Below are 24,848 nucleotides of genomic sequence, written 5' to 3'. Positions count from 1 at the left end.
TATCTCATTGAAAGATGCGACATAGATACAAATTTAAAGACCGCTTTGCAATGCATATAAAAGGTAATGAGTGCAATATGCACAACCCAAAAAAAAATTATATGGGTGAAGTGAACCTTTAAATATATATATATATAATTTTTTTTTTGGGGGGGTTCTAAATAATTTTCCAGCAACAAAAAACTATTTTTTAACTTGTAAACACCAAATCTCAGAAAGAGGCCCGGTCCTTAAAGCGGTGGTTCCCCTAAAAATAAAATTTTGACATCGCATTTAGCAAATAAATTACAATTAGAATCGGCTTGTTTTATTTAAAAAATACCTATGTACGTATCGTTTCCTATATTCGGTCCCACCGCCACTTCCGGGTACGATGCAGGCGGTGGGCGTTCCTAATTGATTGACAGGCATCCGACCGACGCATCCATCGCGTCACGTTTTCGGCATCTCGTGACGCGATGGATGCGTCGGTCGGATGCCTGTCAATCAATTAGGAACGCCCACCGCCTGCATCGTACCCGGAAGTGGCGGTGGGACCGAATATAGGAAACGATACGTACGGAGGTATTTTTTAAATAAAACAAGCCGATTCTAATTGTAATTTATTTGCTAAATGCGATGTCAAAATTTTATTTTTAGGGGAACCACCGCTTTAAGTGGTTAAAGAGTAACTCCAAATTTGTTGAAAAATCTAAAAACGTTTCCCTCTGGGTGATCTATGTACATTGCTCCAGTTTGACAGCTGGGTGCTGGGGTTGCAGGCTTGATCTGTCGCCCTTTACTTACCACCTTACCACTTACCACCCATCGGTGCAGCCAATTATTGGCCATCGGTGCTGCCTCCTCATCAGTGCAGCCTATCAGCACACATCAGTGAAGGAGAGAAATTACTTATTTGCAAAATTCTATAACAAACTAAAAAAAAAAGTTATTTGTTTTTACATTTTGAGTCTTTTTTGGCTTGGCCCCTGGCATGAGCAATTCATATTGCCCAACGCTTCTGACATGCAGTGCTGGGCAGCTGATTTAAAAATACTGGCTCCTAGATTCAAAGCAAATTTGTCAAGCCCTGCATTACAATAGGACTTGTGTTGTAGTTGTATATGGTATGTTGTTGTTTTTTTTCCTCCCCCCACAAAAGTGGAGTTGGAGCCGGTTCACACTGCGGTGGCATGACTTCGGGGGCGACTCGGAAAGGCGTCCTGAAGACGTTTTCAGAGGCGACTTGCAAAATGACTTCTGTATAGAAGTCAATGCAAGTTGCCCCGGATCGCCCCCGAAGTCGTACAAGATCCTTTTTCTAAGTCGGACCGACTTGTGTTGCTCCTATTAGAACGGTTCTGGTGAATAGAATGGGATGCGACTTGTCAGGCGGCTGAGTGGCCTGACGAGTCGCCCCAGTGTGAACCGGCTCCTACCCGTTGATGCAGAGGACACTGATCAGTGTTCTTTCCTCACCAGCCTGAGCAGCTGCTAACCTTTGTTGAGTGGAGACCTGTTGACTGACACTCAGATACTGGACCTTGTGAATGAAGTGTTTTAACTGTAGAATTGTGAGCATTTCCTAGCTAACAGCCAGTCGGCTTCTAACCTTCCCTAGCATGTGAAAAGGTAGAATGCCTAAGGGAGACACTGATCGTTTGCAAATGTGTAAGATTATGTATTGCAAATCCCTCTCCTAGCAATGTTTGCAAGTTATGTGGTGTTTCTATGCTTCCAAAATTACACAATCTCAAACTTGGGACCGTAATTTGCTAAACCCAGGACCCTGCATTCACTATATCTGGTCTCCCACAGTAAATGCAATTTACAATTATTTTGTTCTAGTGAAGTTCCACCAAGAAACGGAACTTCCACTTATCCGGTTCCTTCCCCCCCCCTGGTGTTACATTTGCCACCTTTCAGGGGGAAGGGGGGAGCAGATACCTCAATGACAGGTATTTGCTCCCACTTCCGGCGAAAGATGGCTGCAGTATTCGCGGCGATCTACGCCATGTCTGGACCAAACCCCCCCCCCCCCCCCCCGCGCTGTTTTTCTGGGAGACGCACAGGTCCCAGAATACAGCAGGGACCAGTCGACTCGCACATGTGCAGTAGCAAAACAGACTGTAAAGCCGCAAGGCTTCACTGCCTGATTCCCTTACTTAAGATGTAGGCACCTCCATCCAGAGCTGAGGGACAGGTCGGCTTCAGATGAGGACATCGCGGGCGCTCTGGAGAGGTAAGTGTCATTTTAAAAGTCGGCAGCTACAGTATTTGTAGCTGCTGACTTTTCAAAAGCAAGTCAGAAGGAGGTCAGCTGCACCTGTCATTGAATTCTGAATCCTCTCGGAAGCATCTCAAACTGTTAAAAACAAGCTCATCGACGCAGCCCAGAGAGGTCTAGCATACTTCATACATAAGATCTTTGGGTCTATAGAAATGTATTTCATAGTGCTGTTCTCTGTTGACTGCATTTATGGTACGGAAGATGAATTGTGAATGAATTTGTCCATTTCACATGCTTTGAGTTGGTGTTAAGGTTTCCTGCTCTTATACAGCTATTGTATTTTTTTTTATCATTCCAGAATGGAGCCTTTTAATTTATCCTCATTCATGTGTTTTATTCAAAACCACAAAATACATCACCCTCCGCAATTCTGAGGCCACTGTGTCTTGGATTGTGGGAAGAATTGCTGTGGGGAGATGTGCTGTATTATAATGATGCTCTACTGAGGGTTCCGTCACTGCGCTGAATACAGTCTTTGTGTGTCCGTTAACGTCACCACTTCAACTACATTCGTAAGCCTCGGAGATAAACCCAGGGAAAAAGCTTTGAGACCAGGGGCTGGGGGAGCTCCCCCAAGGATCTAAAGAAGCTGGCTTTGTTTTCAGAAGGACTCAGTGTGTCCAACTCCCCTCACTGACATGCCTGGCCCTCCCCCACCTTCCTGTCAACTTTTCCTAACAAGTTTGCTCTTCGGGGTACTTGGTGATCAAGAGTCATAAGTGACGCATCAGCCTCTCAACACAATAGTCTTTGATTGTGCGTCAGTTCTATGCAGCTGTGCCCTTATGTTGCCTGTAATTGTATGAACTCTCTTCCTGGCATGGTAGAACTGCCAGCTTTCATCTCATCCTCAACATGGACAACATACTAAATGGGCTTCAATTTTATTATTAACTCTTCTTACCACCAGCTCCAAACAGTTGTAGTGGCATCTAATTCATTTCTAAAACACTGCAAGGATTGGCTTGACATGCAGTAATTGAGAACTTAGAAGCTTGCCACTTTTTTTCTGCTTTATTAGGCAGGTCTGCTTTATTAAAGGGTAACTCCACCTTTGTGGGGAAAAGAATAATAATATTTTATTTTTATATATATATATATATATTTTTTGATCCTCTCCTTTTTGGTTCCCCCGCCGGCAGTCCTGGCTCCTTTCACCTGCCGAGGGCCCCCATAGCAAGCCTTTTGCAGACTTGCTCCAGATTCACATGCTGTGTGTCTTTTCACACACGAGTGCGGCTCAGCCCTACCCTCATTGGCTCACTGGCTGTAATTTACAGCAGCAGGAGCCAATGGAGACTCTGCTCTTATGCACATCACTGGATCAAGATGGGGCTCAAGTACATATAAGGGGGGGCTGGGGGGAGGCTGCACCCAGACATAGAATGCATTAAGGTAACAAACTTTAAACATTTTTAACCACTTTAACTTCCCTTCATGGTCTTGATATATCGTTTTTAGGTTCACTGGTTTTAAAGCATGCCTGTCACTTTCTAGAAACTGTATTCCTAAAGGAGATGGCAGGAAAGAAAGCCACTTTTTTTTTTTTTTTTTTTTTTTTTTTCAACAAGGTTTTATTAGATTTTCAAAATGTGCTTTAAAAGGTTGCTTTACATAGTTAGTTATTTTCTGCCCATTTGTCAGTGGCAGCTCCTTTTTTTTTTTTTTGTGGAGATTCTAAACTACTGAAAGATAAAGTTTCCGGGAGATAGGGGAGTAAAGTCGCCTGTATTTTTGTTTTTCAATCAGGGTTGAATGAAAAGAAAAAAATTACCCGATTCCCGCACCTACACGCGCTATGTGGATGAGAGGATCACTTGTTATATTCTGACATCGGGGCGTCTTCCCTGGCATCAGAATACACCTATTAGTGCTGCAGGCTATAGCCAATGGCACCGATAGTTTGGGAAAAACCCAACAGGATGGTTGCACAGAAGTCAATCAGTATATCGACTTATGTGCAACCAGTCTACCTATACATAGATTGAATTTCATTCGGTCCCTGCTGAACTAGCAAAATTTCGATCCATGCATGGCCGCCCTTAGATTACTCTCACATCTCTAACTTTACAGAAAAGGATAACAGCTGTGCGTATGTACAAACTACACCTCTGTGTCAGAAGTCATGCACCTAGTGTTGACATTTAAGTCACATTTTGTGTTTGAAGATGCTGATATCAGGTAATTCAAATGACAAAACATAGTCGGTGCTCAAAATGTAGCAAACTGGACCATTTTACCAATACAGGAATGGACGCTGTGAAAAGAATCATTGGAATAACAGGGCTTATGTCCAAATTGGGAACACATCTTATCAAATCTAATCCTATGCCATGGTGACATACATACAGAAAATATATAGATAATTGAGACATATGGGGCTAGAATAATGTTTAAATTTGAAGGTTCCCGTATACAATCAAGTTCTCATAGTTCTATCTTCTTCCACTTCCTCCTGATATTTCACAAGGCTCTGGTGGGGATTTAAAAATAACCTGATTGGAAACCAAGTAATGCTGCGCTTTACATTTTATTCATAATTCACTGCTGGGCTGTTTTTTTTTATGGTTTAAGATGAGTAGTATTCCTACAATTTTGCAACCTATAAAACTTTTAGTCCAGCCTGAGGTTTTATTATTTTCCCTTTTATTTGCTGCACTTTTTTTTTTCACTTACATTTCGGATACTGAATGTGTTTTGGTAAATTTGAGTCACCTGTGTCTTTTCAGTGGTGTTACACGCTTTCTTTGTCATTGTAGTTGATGTTACTGCTGCGCTGCCACTTCAGGTGGCTTCTGGCACCCTTCCTATGGACCTTCGGCTGGATCCCCAGTATACTATACCAGGAGCTGACAGTGGGAGGGAGCAACAACTGCAGCAAGAACTAATAGCACTAAAGCAAAAGCAGCAAATACAGCGGCAGATCCTTATAGCAGAGTTTCAGAGGCAGCATGAACAGCTGTCAAGACAACATGAAGCCCAGCTACATGACCATGTAAAGGTAACAGCTCATAGGAGTTGTGTTTTCTTTTCTAATGAGTACGATTAATAGTTGTACTAACGTATTGACCTGGTTTACAGCAACAACAAGAACTCCTGGCCATGAAACATCAACAGGAGCTTTTGGAACACCAAAGAAAGCTGGAACAGCATCGGCAGGAGCAAGAAATGGAGAAACAACACAGGGAACAGAAACTGTTACAACTGAAGAATAAGGAAAAGGGAAAAGAAAGTGAGTATTTGAGGCTTCATAATGCAGAGAGCTCTTTGGTGGAATATTGGTATGTAAGGTTTTCATTATAGAAGATTCCTTCAGTATAACACGCAGCAAGTCCTAGAACCTAGTCCTTTTTTACCGCTGCCCTCAGGTATCAACCATTTAACCCCACCAACTCCGTGGGACTACAGTTTTTTGCTAGTGTCCTTATGTGATGACCTATTCTCCTCTGGAGATGTCTCAGTCTACACCAATTCTTTTTATTCCACTTTAACTGACAGTTCTATCAGTTTCCCTCTATGTATATCTTGGGATCTATGCCCAGAATTCAAATCAGCGGGGCTGGCCTGGCCTGTAATGTTTGCTACTTTGGGCACTGGATTCTGCATTGGCAGAATGACAAAATAGAATGCTACCTACCCTCCAAACTACTAGCTATACCTCAAAACCGGCAGACTTGTGGGCAGCCCTTAATCAACCTTGAGGAGTGGTAATCCCAGTTCCTGCTAAAGAAAAAAAAAAATAGTCCCAAAACTGAAGATATCTGCATGTCCTCAACATTTGCATGCCTAATCGGCTTCAAAAATTCTGCCCTTTAGACTTTAGACTTAGACTAGAGATAGTTGGGACTGATTTTAGGCATGGCACCAGTGAAAATGTTCCCGCTCCAGTAAAAATTGCCTCTTGGCTCTTGTGGTGGTTGCCCTAGTGATTCCTTGGACCTTGTTCTATCTCGTGAGTGCATTCCTTCTATTGCAGCTTTTCCCTCAACTCCAAAAGATAGTGGATAGAGGAGGAACGGATTCTGGTGATCCTTACCTCTATAAATTGTCCCAAGAGAACTTGGTGCACAAACCTGCTCAAAATCCTGGCAGGGAGGTTGTGGCCTCTTTAAAACAAGCCAGACCTTCTTTCGCAAGGCACTCCCTGCTTCTCAGTTGATGGCTTTAACGGAATGACTGTTGAAACTTAAGTCCTAAATGATGGGGACGTTTCAGGTAATTAAAAGTTTCATTTTTTTTGTAGGTTTAAATAGGCAATCTACGTGTTTCTTAAAAGGCAAATTCTTTCAAAAGGGAATCTGTCATGAGAAGTATTGTGACTGCTGTTGTAGTCCTTCTAAAAATGCTAGTTGCCTGCTCTGTTTCAGTATGTCTCGGTCTGTCCAAGAAGAGGCATGCCGCAAGTGTCAAAGTGTATCAGGGCTACTTATCTCTACTTGTTCTGCGTCAGCTACCCAGACAGTATTGAAGCCAGAGTAGAGAAATGATCAGCCAGGGAAAGCATAAAAAGTTCAGAAATGTCCCTCTTTGATCCCTCATTTTTTTATCATGATTATGTATCCTTTATTTTAGGTTTCTGAACATTTTTACATCACTTCTTATTGCAATCAAAAGTCACATCAAAAGTCAATCAAAAGCAATCAAAAGTCACACTTTTCTTGACATATGTTAAGCTTGTCCACTTTTAGGAGGATGCCAACACTAAAGAAGGGTTCAGGCAAGCCCCTAATATGTTCACCACTTTGTTATCAGCTTTTATTTTTGTAAAGCTGCACTTAAGTGAGGCTTCGTCTTCCTCATCTGGCAAATTGTATGTTTTTAATAGTAACACTATGTATTTCTTACATTGCTTTTACACAGTGACTTTTATTTTCCTCGCAGTTTAAGCTTCTCTCTGGGTCCTCTTTTGTAGGTGCTGTAGCAAGCACTGAAGTTAAAATGAAGTTACAAGAGTTTGTCCTGAACAAGAAGAAAGCCCTTGCTCATCGTAGCCTAAATCATTGCATGTCTAATGACCCTCGCTTCTGGTGGGTATTTTTATGTTTACACTTTGAGTCGGTTCAAGCTACCTGCACTGTTAAGCAAAGTACTGTTTCCTTTTTTTTTTTTTTTTTTTTACTTTATTGAAATGTTAGTGTCAATCCATTTCTAATCACCAACACGAGAAATTGAGCTAAGGGCAAGTGGTAGGGTGGAATGGAGAAACCCTGATATGTTGCATATTTCAGCACTGGAGCTCACCTGAAAGCTGTGTGAACAAATCATTATTTTCTGTGTCCCCTTTCAGGGAACTTCGTTTTTCTAGTGCTGAAAACTGCAGGTCAAGTGTGAACATGAGCCCTTAGTGTGTCTACATTTTTTTTTTTTTTAATGACTGTCTGTTGGCTTCAAGGCACATGAGATACTTAATTGCCTGATTTTTTTTTTTTTTTTTAGTTTTCTTTCAGTTGAAAATCCCTTTTTCAAACTTGCCATTGAACCATGTGAAAATCAATGAAAAAAGTTGATGGTTGACCCTGTTATGACTTCATCAAACTTATTTTTAGGGGGACATTTTCTTATCTAAGACAATCAAAGTCTTTCTTTAAAAAATATTAAATATCCATCACTATATAGTACATATTTCAATGCAAATAATCAAGTTTGTAAAAATGCATCTAAGGGCCCCTTTTACACAGGCGATCCAATTAGGTCCGCTGTCAGGGGACCCTTTCTATGGAGCTGTGGGTGTCAGCGGACACGTCGGCTGACACCCACCGCCATATGTAATATGTGTGTGTGTGTGTATATATATATATATGTGTGTGTGTGTATATGTATGTGTATATATATATATATATATATATATATATATATATATATATATATATATATATATATATATATATATATATATATATATACACACACTAGGGTTGTCCAGATACCGATACCAGTATCGGTATCGGGACCGATACCGAGTATTTGCGGGAGTACTCGTACTCGTGCAAATACCCCCGATACCTAAATAGAATACTTCCCCGCCGCCGCATCGAAAGCCGCCGCATCGCACCGCACCGCCGCATGGGTTAAACGCCGTGCGGGAACATCACAGCTATTCAAATGAATGCTGTGATCTTCTCCATGCGGCGGCGGCAAAGGTATGGGGGACATGGCTGGACTCGGGACATGGCTGGACTCGGGACATGGCTGGACTCGGGACATGGCTGGACTCGGGACATGGCTGCATATGTGAGGGACATGGCTAGAGGGACATGGCTGCTTATGTGAGGGACATGGCTAGAGGGACATGGCTGCATATGTGAGGGACATGGCTGCATATGTGAGGGACATGGCTGCATATGTGAGGGACATGGCTAGAGGGACATGGCTGCATATGTGAGGGACATGGCTGCATATCTGAGGGACATGGCTGCATATGTGAGGGACATGGCTGCATATGTGAGGGACATGGCTGGGGGGGACATGGCTGCATATGTGGGGGACATGGCTGCATTTGGGGACACATTTAAAAAAAGTATCGGTATTCGGTATCGGCGACTACTTGAAAAAAAGTATCGGTACTTGTACTCAGTCCTAAAAAAGTGGTATCGGGACAACCCTAATACACACACATACATCTATACAGTGGTCGACAATATCCGGGCGCCAGGTCGCAATTGCGACAAGAAATTGTGACCTGGTGCCCGCGACCGCCGGTAATTGAGGCCCCGGCTTTGCGGCCTACAAGGCCGCGAAGCCGGGGCCTCAATTACGGGCCTTCCCGCGATCGGGAGGTGGGGGCGCACGGAGGCACAGGATCCTGTGTCTCCGTGCTCCCCCGCCGCGCGACAGACGGTAATTGAGGCCCCGGCTTTGCGAAGTCTCAAGCTCTCCCTTTTGTGAGCTGGCGCCATGTGGTGGTGGCCGTTGGCATTACATGTTAAACAGCAATTCTGAGTGAAAAATTACAGTTTTCACTGCCATCTCCTTTCCTCACATTTGAACCCCCAAACATTTATATATATTTTTGATTCCAACACCCTAGAGAATAAAATTGCGATCGTTGCAATACTTTCTGTCACGCCGTATTTGCGCAGCGGTCTTACAAGCGCACTTTTTTTGAAAAAAAAAAATACACTTTTTTAATTAAAAAAAAAGACAACAGTAAAGTTATCCCAATTTTTTTTATATTGTGAAAGATAATGTTACGCTGAGTAAATTGATACCCAACATGTCACGCTTCAAAATTGCGTCCGCTCGTGGAATGGCGACAAACTTTTTCCCTTTAAAATCTCCATAGGCGATGTTTAAAATCTCCATAGGCGACGTTTAAAAAAAACTACAGGTTGCATGTTTTGAGTTACAGAGGAGGTCTAGGGCTAGAATTATTGCTCTCGCTCTAACGATCGGGGCGATACCTCACATGTGTGGTTTGAATACCGTTTACATATGCGGGCGCTACTCACGTATGTGTTCGCTTCTGCACGCGAGCTCGTCGGGATGGGGAGCGTTTTCTGGCTCCTAACTTTTTTAGCTGGCTCCTAGATTCCAAGCAAATTTGTCAAACCCTGCATCTATACATACTGTAGGTATATATACAAATGTTTTTTCTTTCATTTCTATGTTAAGCTGTATTGGTTGTTTTACAAGGTGAAGGTTTACACATACTTTAAGGATGTCCCACGTTGTGCAGAAAGCTTGAACTGGGAGAAATTATCACCAGAAGAATGTGCCATCCTTTTCATGGCTCTATACATCCGGTGCTGTGATGGTTAACAGCCTTGTGTCTTTAGGCAGAACAGCAGTACAGATAGTCCGATGGGGACATGTTCCCCCCTCCTCCTCTATTGAGAATTTCTTTCATTAATTACACTGCTTGTAACAATCTGTGAATGAGGTAGAGGATCTTGTGACTCATCAGACTCCCATTCACCGATTCTGTTACAAGCAGTGTAATTGATGAAAGCACTTTTCCAGTGTAAGTGGGTGGGTCCCCATCAGACCATCTGTACTGATGTTCTGCATGAACCATCTGTTAACCATCGCAGTACTGGAAGTTCAAATCCGGAAAGAGGACGGGGAATCCCTGCAGTGAAGATTTCTCTAGGATCCATTAGGCCTGCACAATGTGGGACATCCTTCATTACAGGTAAGTGATGTTTATAAAGCTGTAGGGTTTCTTTTTTGTCTGGCTCAAACTTTTATTTTTTAGATTTATGGCAGAGTAGAAAACACAGCATCCACCATTACATCAGTAATCATAAAGATTTGTTTTAAATTACATATAAAACGATAAATGTGAAAGTGCCCAGGAATACAGTGCAAAAACTGAACATTTTGTGGGTGTAGTGATGGGGGGAAGGAAGGGATCCCAGGGACTTGTCTGTAGATGAGAAAGAAATGCTGATCAGGCAAAGATAGTCATGGATGCAGGTCAGGGCTCAAGCAAGGATTCATTAAAACTTGTAGAGAAGAAGTGGGTCACCCAAGAACACCATCAACACACTGTTTTGCAAAGTGGCTTCTATTTTAGTTTCAGTAGGGGAAAAGCTAGTAATGTTCCCCAGGCCTTTGCCAGTGTCTGTTTAGCAGCTGTGGTGACCTGCCAAAGAAGTTTAAATTTCCGTTTAGGAAGAGCTCAGGGGAGAAAGAGATCTATCAAATAGTGTGGAAAGGACCCAAAACTCTTCAATCTAGAAATCGCGTACCAGGATTTTTTTTTCCGCTTAGACGATTGCACCCATGTCCCTTTTTTTTTTTCCAGAGCACCCATGGCAGCAAAATGTCTTATATTATGCAAATACTGACAAGAATTTGGACATCTCTCCTCTCCGCACAGCTCCCTGTTTGGCCACCATATGTGTGGCCTCCCTAACCTGCAGGGAGGTACAGGTACTCTGCAGTGGGTTGGCTGTAGGTCACCCAAGCTCTGATCAGAATTTGCATAATAGGGCACCAACATCTAGGCACTTTGGGAAGGGAACAGAACAAGGTACAAATAAAATTCTTCCAATATGGAAGGTCATGATATTTAAGTTTGTCACCATTTTATTTTCCTTAAATCACTATGTTGTAAATATATTATTCCCCAAATAAAATACTTTGTCATTTATTGAAGCTGATAATTTAGAGAGTATTAAAATTAAACCAGTAATGACTGGCGAAAGATCAGCAACATTTGTCTACATAAGTTTTTTTGTTGTGCTGAATCTCTTTACAGAAGACTGTATGTGATTTACAGTGGAAGTATTCCTATCTTTGTTTTAAGGACATCCTAGTAGAGGATTTTTACAGTTGATATGGATGCTGAATGCTGTATGAGTTTATCAGGGCAATGGTTACTAATACCAATAACCATCCTAACCCACAGGAAAACTCAGCATAGCTCTCTGGACCAGAGTCCACCACCTCAGGGAGGGGTATCTGGTTCATACCACCATCCTGTCTTGGGAATGTATGACTCAAAGGATGACTTCCCCCTAAGAAAGACAGGTGAGCATTGGCAAAGTTGCTATGGTTCAGTAAATTAGCTACTGACCGGTTTCTTAAAGGAACTACATTAAAGTAAATGGTAGATGTTTGTTTACATCTCAATACACCCTTTGCATACTGTGTGCATGGAGAGGGCAAGTAAGACATTACACCTGGTTTTAATATTGATGTATCCTTTTTTTTTACTACCCTCATTGACTGCTTTCACTCTCATCCTTACCACATTTATCCATTTATTATTTTCCTTGTCTCTCTGTCTCTTCATGCTGTTCCTTACCCCCACACCCATTTCCATTTGTGTGCCTTATGAGTAGTTACAGGAATGTTTGTGAATTATTAATGTTCCTCTAGTATATTTATTTGATGTGGTCTTCTCAGGCAGTGGGCTGAGCTGGTTCCGTGGGTTAAGTCAGGTACCAGCGGAAGCTTTCACCAGTATGAAAGCTATTGATTGATTTTAATGTGGCTGTTGAGGTTCCAGTTATGCTTCCAATTTCTTAGATAAGACACTTGGACCTGTGAGAAATCCCTGGATTTACAGCACTGTGTAGAGATATTCATGCAAGTATATTATGGTTTGCTTAATGCTGCTGGAGCCATGTATGCAGCAGAATAGATTAAGGAAGCCATAGAGAATTCAGTACCTTAACTGTATTAAAAATATTTAGTAAGCTGCTTCTGTATTGTTTCCACAAGTAAGCACCACAAAACACAGAAAAAGTTTCTTAATTTCATGACCTAAATTTTTTTATTTTTTTTTGTCAGAATAGATCTTGCCTTAGCATGTACAGTAAACTTTTCTTTAATAAAGTTAAATGATAATAATATAATAAAGAATAAAGATAACATATGTTTGTGTATAGGAATAGCATTAGTCTCATCAGTGTGTACTTGAGTGCTTGTCCGAACCAGTTTACCTTAAATTGGAGCTCCACCCAAAAGGGAAAGTTCCAATTTAGGCACTCCTTCCCACTCAAATATGCCACATTTGGCAAGTCATTTTTTTTAGGGGGGGAGAGGGAGCAGGTATCTAGTTTTATCAGGCATCTGCTCCTACTTCTGCTCAGGCCGCCTTGGTGGCTCGAGCGGAAGTTCTCATGTTCCCCTCCCTCCTTGCAGTCTTCTGGGACATGTCACAGGTCCCAGAAGATTGCCAGACCAATGGGGAGGCGCTTCATGACTCATGCATGCGCAGTGCACACCGGCCTGTAGTGTGCTGGCCAGAACCGAACCTAGCAACTCTGTTCCTCAAGGGGGCAGCACTAACCCCTCTGCCACAGTACTGCCCTATTATACTTTTTCTAGAATGAACTCAAATTAACATTACAGTGCACTCAGTGTTTTGAGTAATTTAGACATCACATATACCGTTTATTTTTTTTTATTTTTCTTCCATTCATTCTCTCGCTGTCTTGCTCTGTTCAGCATCTGAGCCCAATCTCAAGTTGCGTTCCAGACTGAAGCAGAAGGTTGCAGAACGCAGAAGCAGCCCTCTCCTAAGAAGGAAAGATGGTCCTGGTGTGACTTCTCTGAAGAAGCGTCCTATGGATGTGTCTGGTGAGTGATCATTATCTGTTAAGTAAATTTTCAGGAAAAACAAAAATCCCCTGTTTTTTTGTATGTTAACATTGAAGATGGAGGTAGCTGTTTTGACACCCATGCCATTAGCCTCAACTCTGTGGAAACCATAGTGCTAAGCCAAAAGATGTCATTCTGGCCACTTGGTTTTTCTGTATACTGCTAAAGCTTAAATCAGGTGACTGTAATATCATATCTTTTTCTGACTTTGTTCTAACATAATTAGTTGATGCCTTCCATCAAAGTTCGGTTAGACCTACTTATTGGCAACTTGTTAAAAATTGCCATTGATGATTTGTTTGTAAAATTGAAAGCATCTGGGCTGTCGCTTTTTTTCCTTGTTTCACCTCTTTGTAAGACAAGAATTTAATTAGATTGCAGTGCCCTGAGGTGGCAATCAAACACCCCAAATATACATGTGCCACATCCTATATAATCTGAGAAAATTGTGATGAGGAAAAAATGGACTTTGTAGGCAAATATAGAATTGGTAACAATATTATTTAATAGTCCACATGAATTGCATACATAAACATTACATATTTAATAAAATATAATTGAAGGACACCGTGGTTGTCCTAGATAAGATACTAAGTATAATACTTCCTGTGGGGCAATGCCACGTGACAAGCAAAAGAAAGCCCACACTGAGATACAGGTATTCCTCTTGGATATTCCAAAGTTCCTTGATGATTAAAAACTGTGTTCAAAGACTTTGCTCTACATGTTTCACTACTCAAGTCGAGCCTTCCTCAGGAGCTTCCATGTTTCTAGTTAAAGGAACATGTATACATTAGAATACAATATGTATAATATAGATATTGGGATACACATACATATACCTATATGTTACATATGAACTCACCGATAAAACAGTGCTTCAAATAACTGTTTCCACGCTCACATATACCAAAAAACGCAGTCGCAGGACAACTCCCTTCCCCCTGGGAGGAGATAAAGACCACGGGTCCTAATGCTGGACAGCAACCATAGACAGCACATCTGATGGGATGTGGGGGGTACACAAAGTAACTATATAGATATAAAACGTATATGGGTAAATGCTAGTGAAGACTTTAATATAGATCATAGGAAAATATGTTCTGCAACTAAACTGGGTCCCATACTCGCATATCTGATGGTGTATTGCCCTTTACTGCCTGTTACTGCTGGCACGTAGCCTTGGGTTGTATACAGGTCTGTTTGCAAAGACAATTCTATACCATTACAATCCCAGGGAAAGGGATCACACACACGGTTTAAATTGGAAAAATAGGCACCATAGCAAATGTAAAGAAAGATGTGGACCTTGATGTTTTTAAACTCCTGGATAAGAGGGTTCAAAAGGCTGGACATGTGCACATAAATAAATGTGCATACAAGGCTGTATATAAACTTATCCTAGGAAGCAAGGCAGAAGGGATAATGAGCCATGAGAGCCTGGAAGGAGAGGGGCTACACTGGCCCCTATAATGAGGCCAGGAAGCACCGTAAATATAAACCATTGTTTTATTAAATCTGTAATGTTTATGTATGTATTCATGTGAACTGATAAATAATATTGTTACCAATTTTATATGTGCCTACAAAGTCCATTTTTTCCTCATCACAATTTTCTTTGTAAGACAAGACCATACACAGTGCATGGATTGCAGGAAAGAACTTTGCTCAATTCCTCCATCAAGACAGATTGTGTTAATGCGGAAATTCCTCCCGGCGGGGGGCGCAGCTCAAGCCATCCCAGTGATTATTGCTAGCGACTATTCCAGCCGTTAGCGATAATTGTATGTAAAATCTGTCAGACTGGTTGTACCCAAGTTGATCGATCAACTTTGGTATATTCAGCCTTGCCCATACATGGTTCGAATCTTGAACCAAGCATGCAATTGCTGAAGTGTTAGGACACCAGATATGCACTCACCAAGTAGGGATTAAGGATTACTTTTACAGAGCTTGCAACTTCAAAAGAAGGTAATAAGTGGATGCTCCCATATTTTTAATTAGACAGGTTTCTTTTTAAAGCATATTATCCACAACTAAATTCTTGCTGGTAATATTCATTGTATTTTGTATTTACTTTTAGACTCTGCTTGCAATAGTGCACCTGGTTCCGGCCCTAGTTCCCCCAACAACAGCTCAAGCAACATTACCACTGAGAATGGCATTGCTGGTACTTTGGGCATGCAGGCAGAGGTATTTTTAGCTTTGGGTGTTGCATGGAAAACGCTTCATATGTAGGTGTATTATAATTATTGATTATTATTTGTATTTTTTAGGCTGCTCTGGCCCATAGATTGATGAACAGGGAGGGCTCTGTGACCCAGCTCCCTCTCTATACCTCACCCTCTTTACCCAACATAACTCTGGGACTGCCTGCCACTGGATCTTCTAATGTACGTATCCTCTCACATTCTGCGCTTAGTGACTGAAGTGTTAAACCGCACTCTACATTTAAACATTAGGCTCAAATAAATTAGTAAATGTTAAAGTAAATGTTAAATCTAGGAACCATAAACAAAAAATGTGTTTGACAATTTCATAGGTGTGCTGGCTGTATTCGTTTTCTTTTATCAGGCTTTTTTCTTTTCTTTTTTTTTTACCTGGTGATCCTAACAATTCCTGTGCTAAGGTGACAGTATTCACTCACCATTCTTTATAGAGGAGCAGCGTTGCCCCCCTGTGACAGGACTGCAGAACACATCTTCTCTCCTCATTGCCAAAAAAATAGTGAAGATATGTAATTTATCAGTTAGTATTGTTCACAGCTCTCTGTAAAAATACATAAGTACGGGCAGAGCGAAAACAAATTCTGGCAGCATCAACAGATTATTATTTTTTGTTTTACTTCTTAAACAGGTATATCAAAACACGTTTAATTTAAGTTTTAACAGACCAAAAGGGAGCTAATAAAAGAAGCTTATTGTTGGGGTGTATATACAATTTAACTTTCCCAGCTACAGATACAGCTTGGGATTTAACCAGGTTTTTTAATGGCAACTCGTATCTTATAGGCACTATACAGTATGGTCTTCTCAAATTGAGATGGATTATTAAGTTAAAGTACTATTCCTACTATAAAATCATATACCGTACATTATACAAAATATAGTCTGTTGCATAAAATATGTATGTATATCAAGGAAGGTTATTCTACCAACTACAGTGCACCAACATCCTAATACATACAAAATAACAAATAGACTAATGTAGGGGCTCTAGGATTGCTAATAGGGAATATCATACAATTAAGAGAAAATACTGATCACATGTAGTATACATAAAATTCATATTTATTAATAATACTTAAAAAAAAAAAAAACTTCCAGTTAAAAGATTCTAGAGCCACCATGGTTATTCCTTCTATCCTCTGAGACCGATATCATAGGACACTCGCAGGGCTGGTTTAAGCAACTTTCTTATATTTGTCCCATGCATTCTTCCACAAATGCTTTCCCCGGACCTCTGTCTTATAGGTCATTTATTTTTATATAATTGAATGTGCAAATCTGAAACCTCCATATCCCCTAAAGAAGCAGACATGATCTGAGAAATTAGCAGAATTTCTAATATCCCATTGTTGATGTTTTGAACAGTAATTGTATCGCGTAATATGATTAACTGAGGTTATACAGTTGTGCTCGTAAGTTTACATACCCTGAGCGAATTTATGATTTCTTGGCCATTTTTCAGAGGATATGAATGATGACACAAAAAACAATTATTTCACTCATGATTGGTGTTTGGCTGAAGCCATTTATTATCAATCAACTGTGTTTTACGCTTTTTAAATCATAATCACAACAAACTACCCAAATGACCCTGATCAAAAGTTTACACACCCCAGTTCTTAATACCGTGTATTGCCCCTTTAACATCAATGACAGCTTGAAGTCTTTTGTGGTATTTGTGGATGAGGCTCTTTATTTTTTCAGATGGTAAAGCTGTCCATTCCTCTTGGTAAAAAGCCTCCAGTTCCTGTAAATTCTTGGGCTGTCTTGCATGAACTGTACATTTGAGATCTCCCCAGAGTGGCTCAATGATATTGAGGTCAGGAGACTAAGATGGCCACTCCAGAACCATCACTTTATTCTGCCATAGCCAATGACAGGTCGACTTGGCCTTGTGTTTTGGATCATTGTCATGTTGGAATGTCCAAGTACGTCCCATGTGCAGCTTCCTGGCTGATGAATGCAACAGTTTCTCCAGTATTTTTTTGGATAACATACTGCGCATTCATCTTGCCATCAATTTTGACCAAATTTCCTGTGCCTTTGTAGCTCACACATCCCTAAAACATCAGCGATGTACCTTTCATCATAGGTCTTGTTGACTCCTCTCAAGAAGTGGCGTTTTATGGTTGAGGTCGAAAAGCAAAATTTTGGTCTCATCACTCCAAATGACTTTGTGCCAGAAGGTTTGAGGCTTGTCTGTGTGCTGTTTGGCGTATTGTAAGTGGGATACTTTGTGGCATTTGTGTAGTAATGGCTTTCTTCTGGCGACTCAACCATGCAGAGCATCTTTCTTCAAGTGCCTCCTTATTGTGCATCTTGAAACAGCCACACCACATGTTTTTAGAGAGTCCTGTATTTCACCTGAAGTTATTTGTGGGATTTTCTTTGCATCCCGAACAATTTTCCTGGCAGTTGTGGCTAAAATTTTAGTTGTTCTACCTGACCGTGGTTTGGTTTCAACAGAACCCCTCTTTTTCCACTTCTTGATTAGAGTTTGAAAACTGCTGATTGGCATTCTCAATTTCTTGGATATCTTTTTATATCCCTTTCCTGTTTTATACAGTTCAACTACCCTTTCCCACAGATCCTTTGACATTTCTTTTGCATTCCTCATGACTCAGAATCGTCAGTGCAGCACTAGATGAAAGATGCAATGGTCTGTTAGGAGTCCAGAAACTCATTGACCTTTTATCTTTTATACACACACACACTGTAATTACTGTTGTGATTATGATTTAAAAAGAGTAAACACAGTGGGTTGATAATAAATAGCTTCAGGGAAACACTAACCATGAGTGAAATAAGTTTTTGTGTTATCCTTCATATTCTCTGAAAAATGGCCAAGAAAGCATACATTCTGCCAGGGTATGTAAACTTTTGAGCCCAACAGTATGTATAGCTATGATGGATGTGTTTTACAACACTGTTTAAAAATAACAAAGCATATCCTCATATAGTGTATACTTGCCTCAGTTCGTTGCACCTAATGCGGATTCCGGCTGCTCTCTCCTTTCTTTGCAATATGCATGTGTCACTTCTGACAGTTTTCTGGACACCAGATAGTCCATGGCAAAGGTCTGCCTCACTTCTGGCACACAGAAGGTGATGGGCAGCCTCAAATAGGAATGTTTCTCAGTGAGGCTGGGAATCCTGTGTGTCAGATTACACTGAGCTTTGTGCTCTTATGTTGTGGAGTGCCTGGCTTCAGATTTTGTTATTTAATTTGTCAATTTTTTTTGTCTATTGTCTAACTTTTTTCAGATGTTTAAAATTCTTTACTATGCATGCAAAGAATAACCTCAGATATCGGATCTGTAGATATTCGCATATTAAATGGGGTGTGTTTGAAATAGCTGGATAGTGATTTACTGACAGAATACATCCAGCTTGAATGTTATAGAGTGGATGCACAGAATGGGCTCATATCAATCCATTGGACAGCCTGATCATGTAGCTTAAAAGCTTTGTGACTTGATGGCAGAGAACTATAACAAACATAAATAATAAATGACCGCCCAGCCGGTTTTGTGTGGTCCCTGGCATGATGTCAGGGTATTCACAAAGCACATTACTTGGGAATGAGGTATACTGAATGTTACATGAGGATCCGATCCAGAATGTATTTTCTTATATCTTACACACGTATTTATTGGTTTTGAAATAATGTATCCAAATTAAATTGCGCCCTACTTATCCTCATTAGGTATCCATAAGAGTGCTGTTGTTCCCTGGCTCCTTTTTTAATTTATTTTATTTTGTTAGACGCTGTAATATCACAGGATCTGCAAAGTTCTCCCAGTCGTGCCAGTCAGTGGGTGGGATGCCCTACGTTTCGATGCCCTGACTTAGGATCACCTTCCTAGTCTACTCCCAAGAGCCCACAGCCAATAGTCTGCCCTGTTGCTGTGGTACTGTATTTTTAAGATTACAGTGGTGCTCATATGAAAGTACCAGACTTATACCCTTCTGCTCCTTGTGGTTGCAAGTAACTGGATCTTGCAGGAATTCTTGGGGGGGGGAGCAGGCTGCTAAAGAAGAGGCTGGATATCCGGTAACAACCATAAATGGACCGCAACTTTAGAAGCATATTTTATAGAGCATCAAAAGTCACAATACCACCATTGCCGTATTGGAAGAGCACCCTAGATAGAATAAACTGTTAATTGGTGAGGCTGGAGTTCAGCTTTAATGGTTTATTTTGTTCAGACAGTACAGAACACAGGCAAATGTAATCATACACCATGGGTTATATGTGCATACACTTAAGTGATTGGATATTGGGAACCTTTGGAGGATCCCCTTCCCCCGGGTGTCTCCACTGTAACTTTACCCCACTCTGCAAGTCTTGAATTTTTTGTTAGTGTCTGAAAATATGGACTTCTTCTCCTTCATGCAGACATTCGCTTCACTAATTTATTATTTTTCCTTAATTTTGTTGCATTTTTAAATCAACACCTCACTGTCTTCTAATGTGTATCCAGATCAATGCAATCTTGGTAAAACTTCGGGAGCCGTACCTGGACCCCACACTGTGGGGCGTGCCCTGTAATGTTTCAGGCACTGGATCCTTCATGGACAGTCACCTTTGCTGTGCAATGCTTTGAGATGGCCACAGGGTGCTATACAGGTCCAGAGCCATGGTCTATCACTGTGGGATCCAGTCCCTGAAGACCCATTTGAGAGTGTGCCCACTGTGACTAGTGAAGCCAGGACCTTTTATATACTGTACAGCATCATAAACTGGTTAGACAGGAATACCCTGTATCTCTGACCAATACTGTATAAACAGGGCTGTGTTTGGAATGTATTGACTTCACGGTGTAGTTTTCAAACTTAATGCTAAAATTAAACAAGTTGGAGCTCAGTCTCGGGCGGATGACCGGTTGTTGCATCAGGCCCCCCCAAAAGCTACCCCGTCTCTTCCTTTCACCATTTTGCCACAAGGATTCATGCAGGACAGTCTACACTTGGGTAGCTGTGTACTCCTACCAGACACACTAACCCTATCTCACACACACTACGCAAGAACCACCCCATAGGGGAATACACTCACTAGTAGCTATGGCAGAGACCGGGCACAACACTCAACCTCAGAGTGACAATACGTCCCTTGTGCCAGAGCAGGAATCGGTTGGAAGGCAACATAAAAGAAAACGGCAAGGGCGCATGCATGCATTTGTATCTTGCACTCTTTAATCAGTAAAATAGCGGAGATCGACATGCAAAAGTTCTGGAGACCACACTCGGATGCAGGCAAGGCAACACTTGGGGCTGAAGACACCAGCTTAACACACACATAGCACTGTCTTTTTCAGTATACAGGATGATCTTGACACCCCTCACACGGTTCAAGCAGGGAACATGAATGGATTCCATTCATGACTGTGGTTTGCTGTGTACGCCTGTCGGATCGATCCCAGATGCCGTTGTATCTTGTTTTGTAGACACAAAACAAAGATACGACGCAGGAACTTTAAAATTATGCGGCGTATCAATTGATACGCCGGCGTAATTCTTTTGTGGATCTGCCCATGTGTGTCTGAACAAGAGGGAAAAAGCAGCTCCTTACCACAAACAAATGTTACAGATGGACAAACTATGCTCAGGGGGTTAATGTCTTCGTTGAACCTTTTAGTATCCTTTGTCAGGGCATACATGGGACAAAGCGGCAAGGTTTCTCAAAGATAAAATGACAAATCACTCCCATTGTGTAAAACTATATATACTAAAAGTTTTTTAAAAAGTTGGCGCAGGGACCGCCCTGTGTTTCCTCCGCTCTCCCCTATGGGGGATCGGACGAACACGGACCGTATGTCCGTGTTCATCCGATCCGGCAGACGGAAGAAAAATAGGATTTCTTCCGTCTTCAAATGCGGATCTTTGCGGAGGCAGACAAATTACGGGTGTCAGCGGATGTTCATCCGCTGACACCCGTAATCACATAGGGACCCATGTATGTCCCGTTTTCATCCGCAAACGGACGGATGAAAATGCGGACATATGGTCCGCTAGTGTGAAAGGGCCCTTACTGTTTTGTGTTGATGCCCCAGAAGAAGTCATAACACAGATCTCCAGAATGACCCGTTTACATCCATATACGCGGAATGTTATGACTAAAAAACCTGGACTACTTAAAGTGGTTGTAAAGGATTTTTTTTTTTTTATTTGTTAAATAACAAACATGTTATACTTGCCTCCACTGTGCAGCTCGTTCTGGGGTCCTACGGCAGCTCTTACGGCTCCTCCCTGGATTAGATAACCCCCTCTAGGAAGCACTCTCCTGAGGGGGTTACCCTGCGGACAAGCTTTCCGAGTCTAGCATTTGGCATCCAATTCCGAATGCCAGACTCAGCCCCGCCCCCCGTCGCCCGCGTCAAGGATTTGCTTGACAGCAGCAGCCAATCGCTGCGCTGCTACCAACCTATCTATTCAAGAGACGGGAACCCCTACAGAGAGGGACGTGGGGGACGCGCCCACAGAAATTCGGGGCTCAGGTAAGTAAAACGGGGGGGGGGGGGGTAGGCTGGACACGGCAAGTGTTTTTTTCACCTTAATGCAAAAGGTGAAAAAACACGAAGGTTTACAACCCCTTTAACCACTTAAGACCTGGACCAAAATGCAGCTAAAGGACCCGGCCAGGTTTTGCGATTCGGCGCTGCGCCGCTTTAACAGACAATTGCGCGGTCGTGCGACGTGGCTCCCAAACAAAATTGGCATCCATTTTTTCCCACAAATAGAGCTTTCTTTTGGTGGTATTTGATAACCTCTGCTTCGGACAATTTTGACACATTTTTGGGACCATTGTCCTTTTCACAGCAAAAAATGCATTTAAAATGCATTGTTTACTGTGAAAATGACAATTGCAGTTTGGGAGTTAACCACAAGGGGGCGCTGATTGAGTTATGTGTGACCTCATGTCTCCCAGTTCCTGCAGCTGAAAAACATCCCCACAGCATGATGCTGCCACCACCATGCTAGGGATGGTATTGTCCAGGTCAGGGCTCAAAATTTCGAGTCCTGAGCTACTAGCCAGGCCTCAAGGCATACTCGCCACCAGTTGCCCCGCCCAACCCCTACCATGTCCCGCCCCCTAATCCCGCCCCTAGACACGCCCTCATAAATCTCATGAAATTACACTTAAATGTTTTATGTAGAATTAAGTTATAAAAATAAATATTAACAACTTTATCCGTGCCCAAAAATGCAGCCTGCCCATGTCTACCAATGCAGCAAAATGTCCCCATTTTCCAGCCAGAGTCCCCTCACCCACATTGCAGCCAGAGTCCCCTCACCCACATTGCAGCCAGAGTCCCCTCACCCACATTGCAGCCAGAGTCCCCTCACCCACATTGCAGCCAGAGTCCCCTCACCCACATTGCAGCCAGAGTCCCCTCACCCACATTGCAGCCAGAGTCCCCTCACCCACATTGCAGCCAGAGTCCCCTCACCCACATTGCAGCCAGAGTCCCCTCACCCACATTGCAGCCAGAGTCCCCTCACCCACATTGCAGCCAGAGTCCCCTCACCCACATTGCAGCCAGAGTCCCCTCACCCACATTGCAGCCAGAGTCCCCTCACCCACATTGCAGCCAGAGTCCCCTCACCCACATTGCAGCCAGAGTCCCCTCACCCACATTGCAGCCAGAGTCCCCTCACCCACATTGCAGCCAGAGTCCCCTCACCCCCCCCCTGCATCCTACCTGTGCTGGGTAGGAGAGGAGGAGCCACCGCCAAATGGTTCAAACCGCGGGGAACATTACAGCTTTCAATTCAATAGCTGTGTTCCCTGCAGCGCGCGTCTTATACAGCCCCTTCCCTCTTGTCCGGGAAACTGATAGACAGATTACCCATCCAATCCTGGGATGGGTGATCTGTCTATCAAAGTTTCCCGGACAAGAGGGGAGGGGCTGCATAAGACACGCGTGGCGGGGAGCGCGGCTATTGAATTGAAGGCTGTAATGTTCCCCGCGGTTTGAACGCCGCGGCTCTGCTCTCCTCTCCTTGCTCGCCCCGCTCCCAAGCAGCCCACACTCGCCAGCCCTCAAAATTTACTCGCAAGATGCGAGCAGGCAAGTTAAATTTTGAGGACTGGTCCAGGTGATGAGTGGTGCCTGGTTTCCCCCAGAAATTACACTTGCCATTCAGGCCAAAGAGTTTATTCTTTCATCAGACCAGGGAATGTTTGTTTTCATGGTCTGAGAGTCCTTTGGCAAACTCCAGGTGGGCTGTCATGTGCCTTTTACCTTTTAACTGCCTCTGTCAGTGACCATCAGTTCTTGGTCACCTCCCTGGCTAAGGCCCTTCTCCCCTGATCGCTCAGATATGGGCCAGGCGGCCCGTTTTAAGAAGAGTCCTGGTGTTTCCAAACTTCCATTTACGGATGGTGGAGGCCACTGGTCTCATTGGGACCTTCAATGCTGCAGAAGTTTTTCTGTAAACTTCCCCAGATTTGTGCCTCGATGTAATCCTGTCACCGAGATCTACAGACATTTCCTTGAACTTCATGACATGGTTTGTGCGCTTGACATGCACTGTTAACTGTGGGACCTTATATAGACAGGTGTGTGCCTTTCCAAATCATGTCCAACCAACCACAGGTGGACCCCAATTAAGTTGTAGAAGCATCTCAAGGATGATCAGTGGAAACTGGGTGCACCTGAGCTCAATTTTGAGTGTAATTGTAAAGGCTGTAAATGGTTATGTAAATGTGATTTATTTTCATTTTTTTTTTTATATATTTGCAAAGATTTCAAACAAACTTCTTTTACGTTGTCATTATGAGGTATTGTTTGTCGAATTTTGAGGAAAATAATGAATTTAATCCATTTTGGAATAAGGCTGTAACATAACAAAATGTGGAAAAAGTGAAACGCTTTGTATACTTTGCAGATGCACTGTACATATTTCTATTTACTCAAAATCCTCTCTTAAGATCCAATGCTTTGATATTATAATCAAAGAGATATCCCTAAGTTAAATTCTCTAAGATTGTTATGCCTTCTGGTATCCTCATTTAAGCCCGTAACCTTAATTCGGTTACATTTATGAAACTTCCAACACGTCTTCTTGTTGGTTTGAAACAAACAAGCTCTTTACCTCAACCTCCCTATGGGCCTCTCCAACTAAGGAAGGAATGCCCCAGCATAGTGGATTTACAACCAGCCTTGACAATAGGGATGTCATTTCTACCACATCCATAGGGGGGATTGAAGCAGGTGCCAGACTCGCAGGCTGGGGAGGAGTGCTCCAATCTTTCACAGTGCAGGGAACCTGGTCACCCAAGAAAACCAAGCTCC

General features: G+C 42.3%; 1 protein-coding gene across 3 annotated transcripts in view; it reads left to right on the top strand.

The window, feature by feature from the left end:
• HDAC4 (histone deacetylase 4) overlaps positions 1-24,848 on the top strand; it is a 294,548-nt gene that overhangs the window by 199,267 nt on the left and 70,433 nt on the right. For 2 of the 3 annotated variants that reach the window (XM_040357576.1, XM_040357577.1), the window contains 7 exons: positions 5,029-5,270; positions 5,351-5,501; positions 7,182-7,296; positions 11,622-11,743; positions 13,169-13,300; positions 15,405-15,514; positions 15,598-15,714. In XM_040357576.1, the coding sequence (XP_040213510.1) occupies positions 5,029-5,270; positions 5,351-5,501; positions 7,182-7,296; positions 11,622-11,743; positions 13,169-13,300; positions 15,405-15,514; positions 15,598-15,714 (989 nt within the window). Of the gene's footprint in view, positions 1-5,028; positions 5,271-5,350; positions 5,502-7,150; positions 7,297-11,621; positions 11,744-13,168; positions 13,301-15,404; positions 15,515-15,597; positions 15,715-24,848 lie in introns of those variants that run through there. The other variant, XM_040357578.1, reaches the window with a different exon arrangement.

Source organism: Rana temporaria, chromosome 6 (genome assembly GCF_905171775.1).
Source record: "Rana temporaria chromosome 6, aRanTem1.1, whole genome shotgun sequence".
NCBI classification, from domain to species: domain Eukaryota; kingdom Metazoa; phylum Chordata; class Amphibia; order Anura; family Ranidae; genus Rana; species Rana temporaria.
Note: the sequence above shows the minus strand (reverse complement) of the source record. Positions and strands in the feature narration are given on the sequence as shown.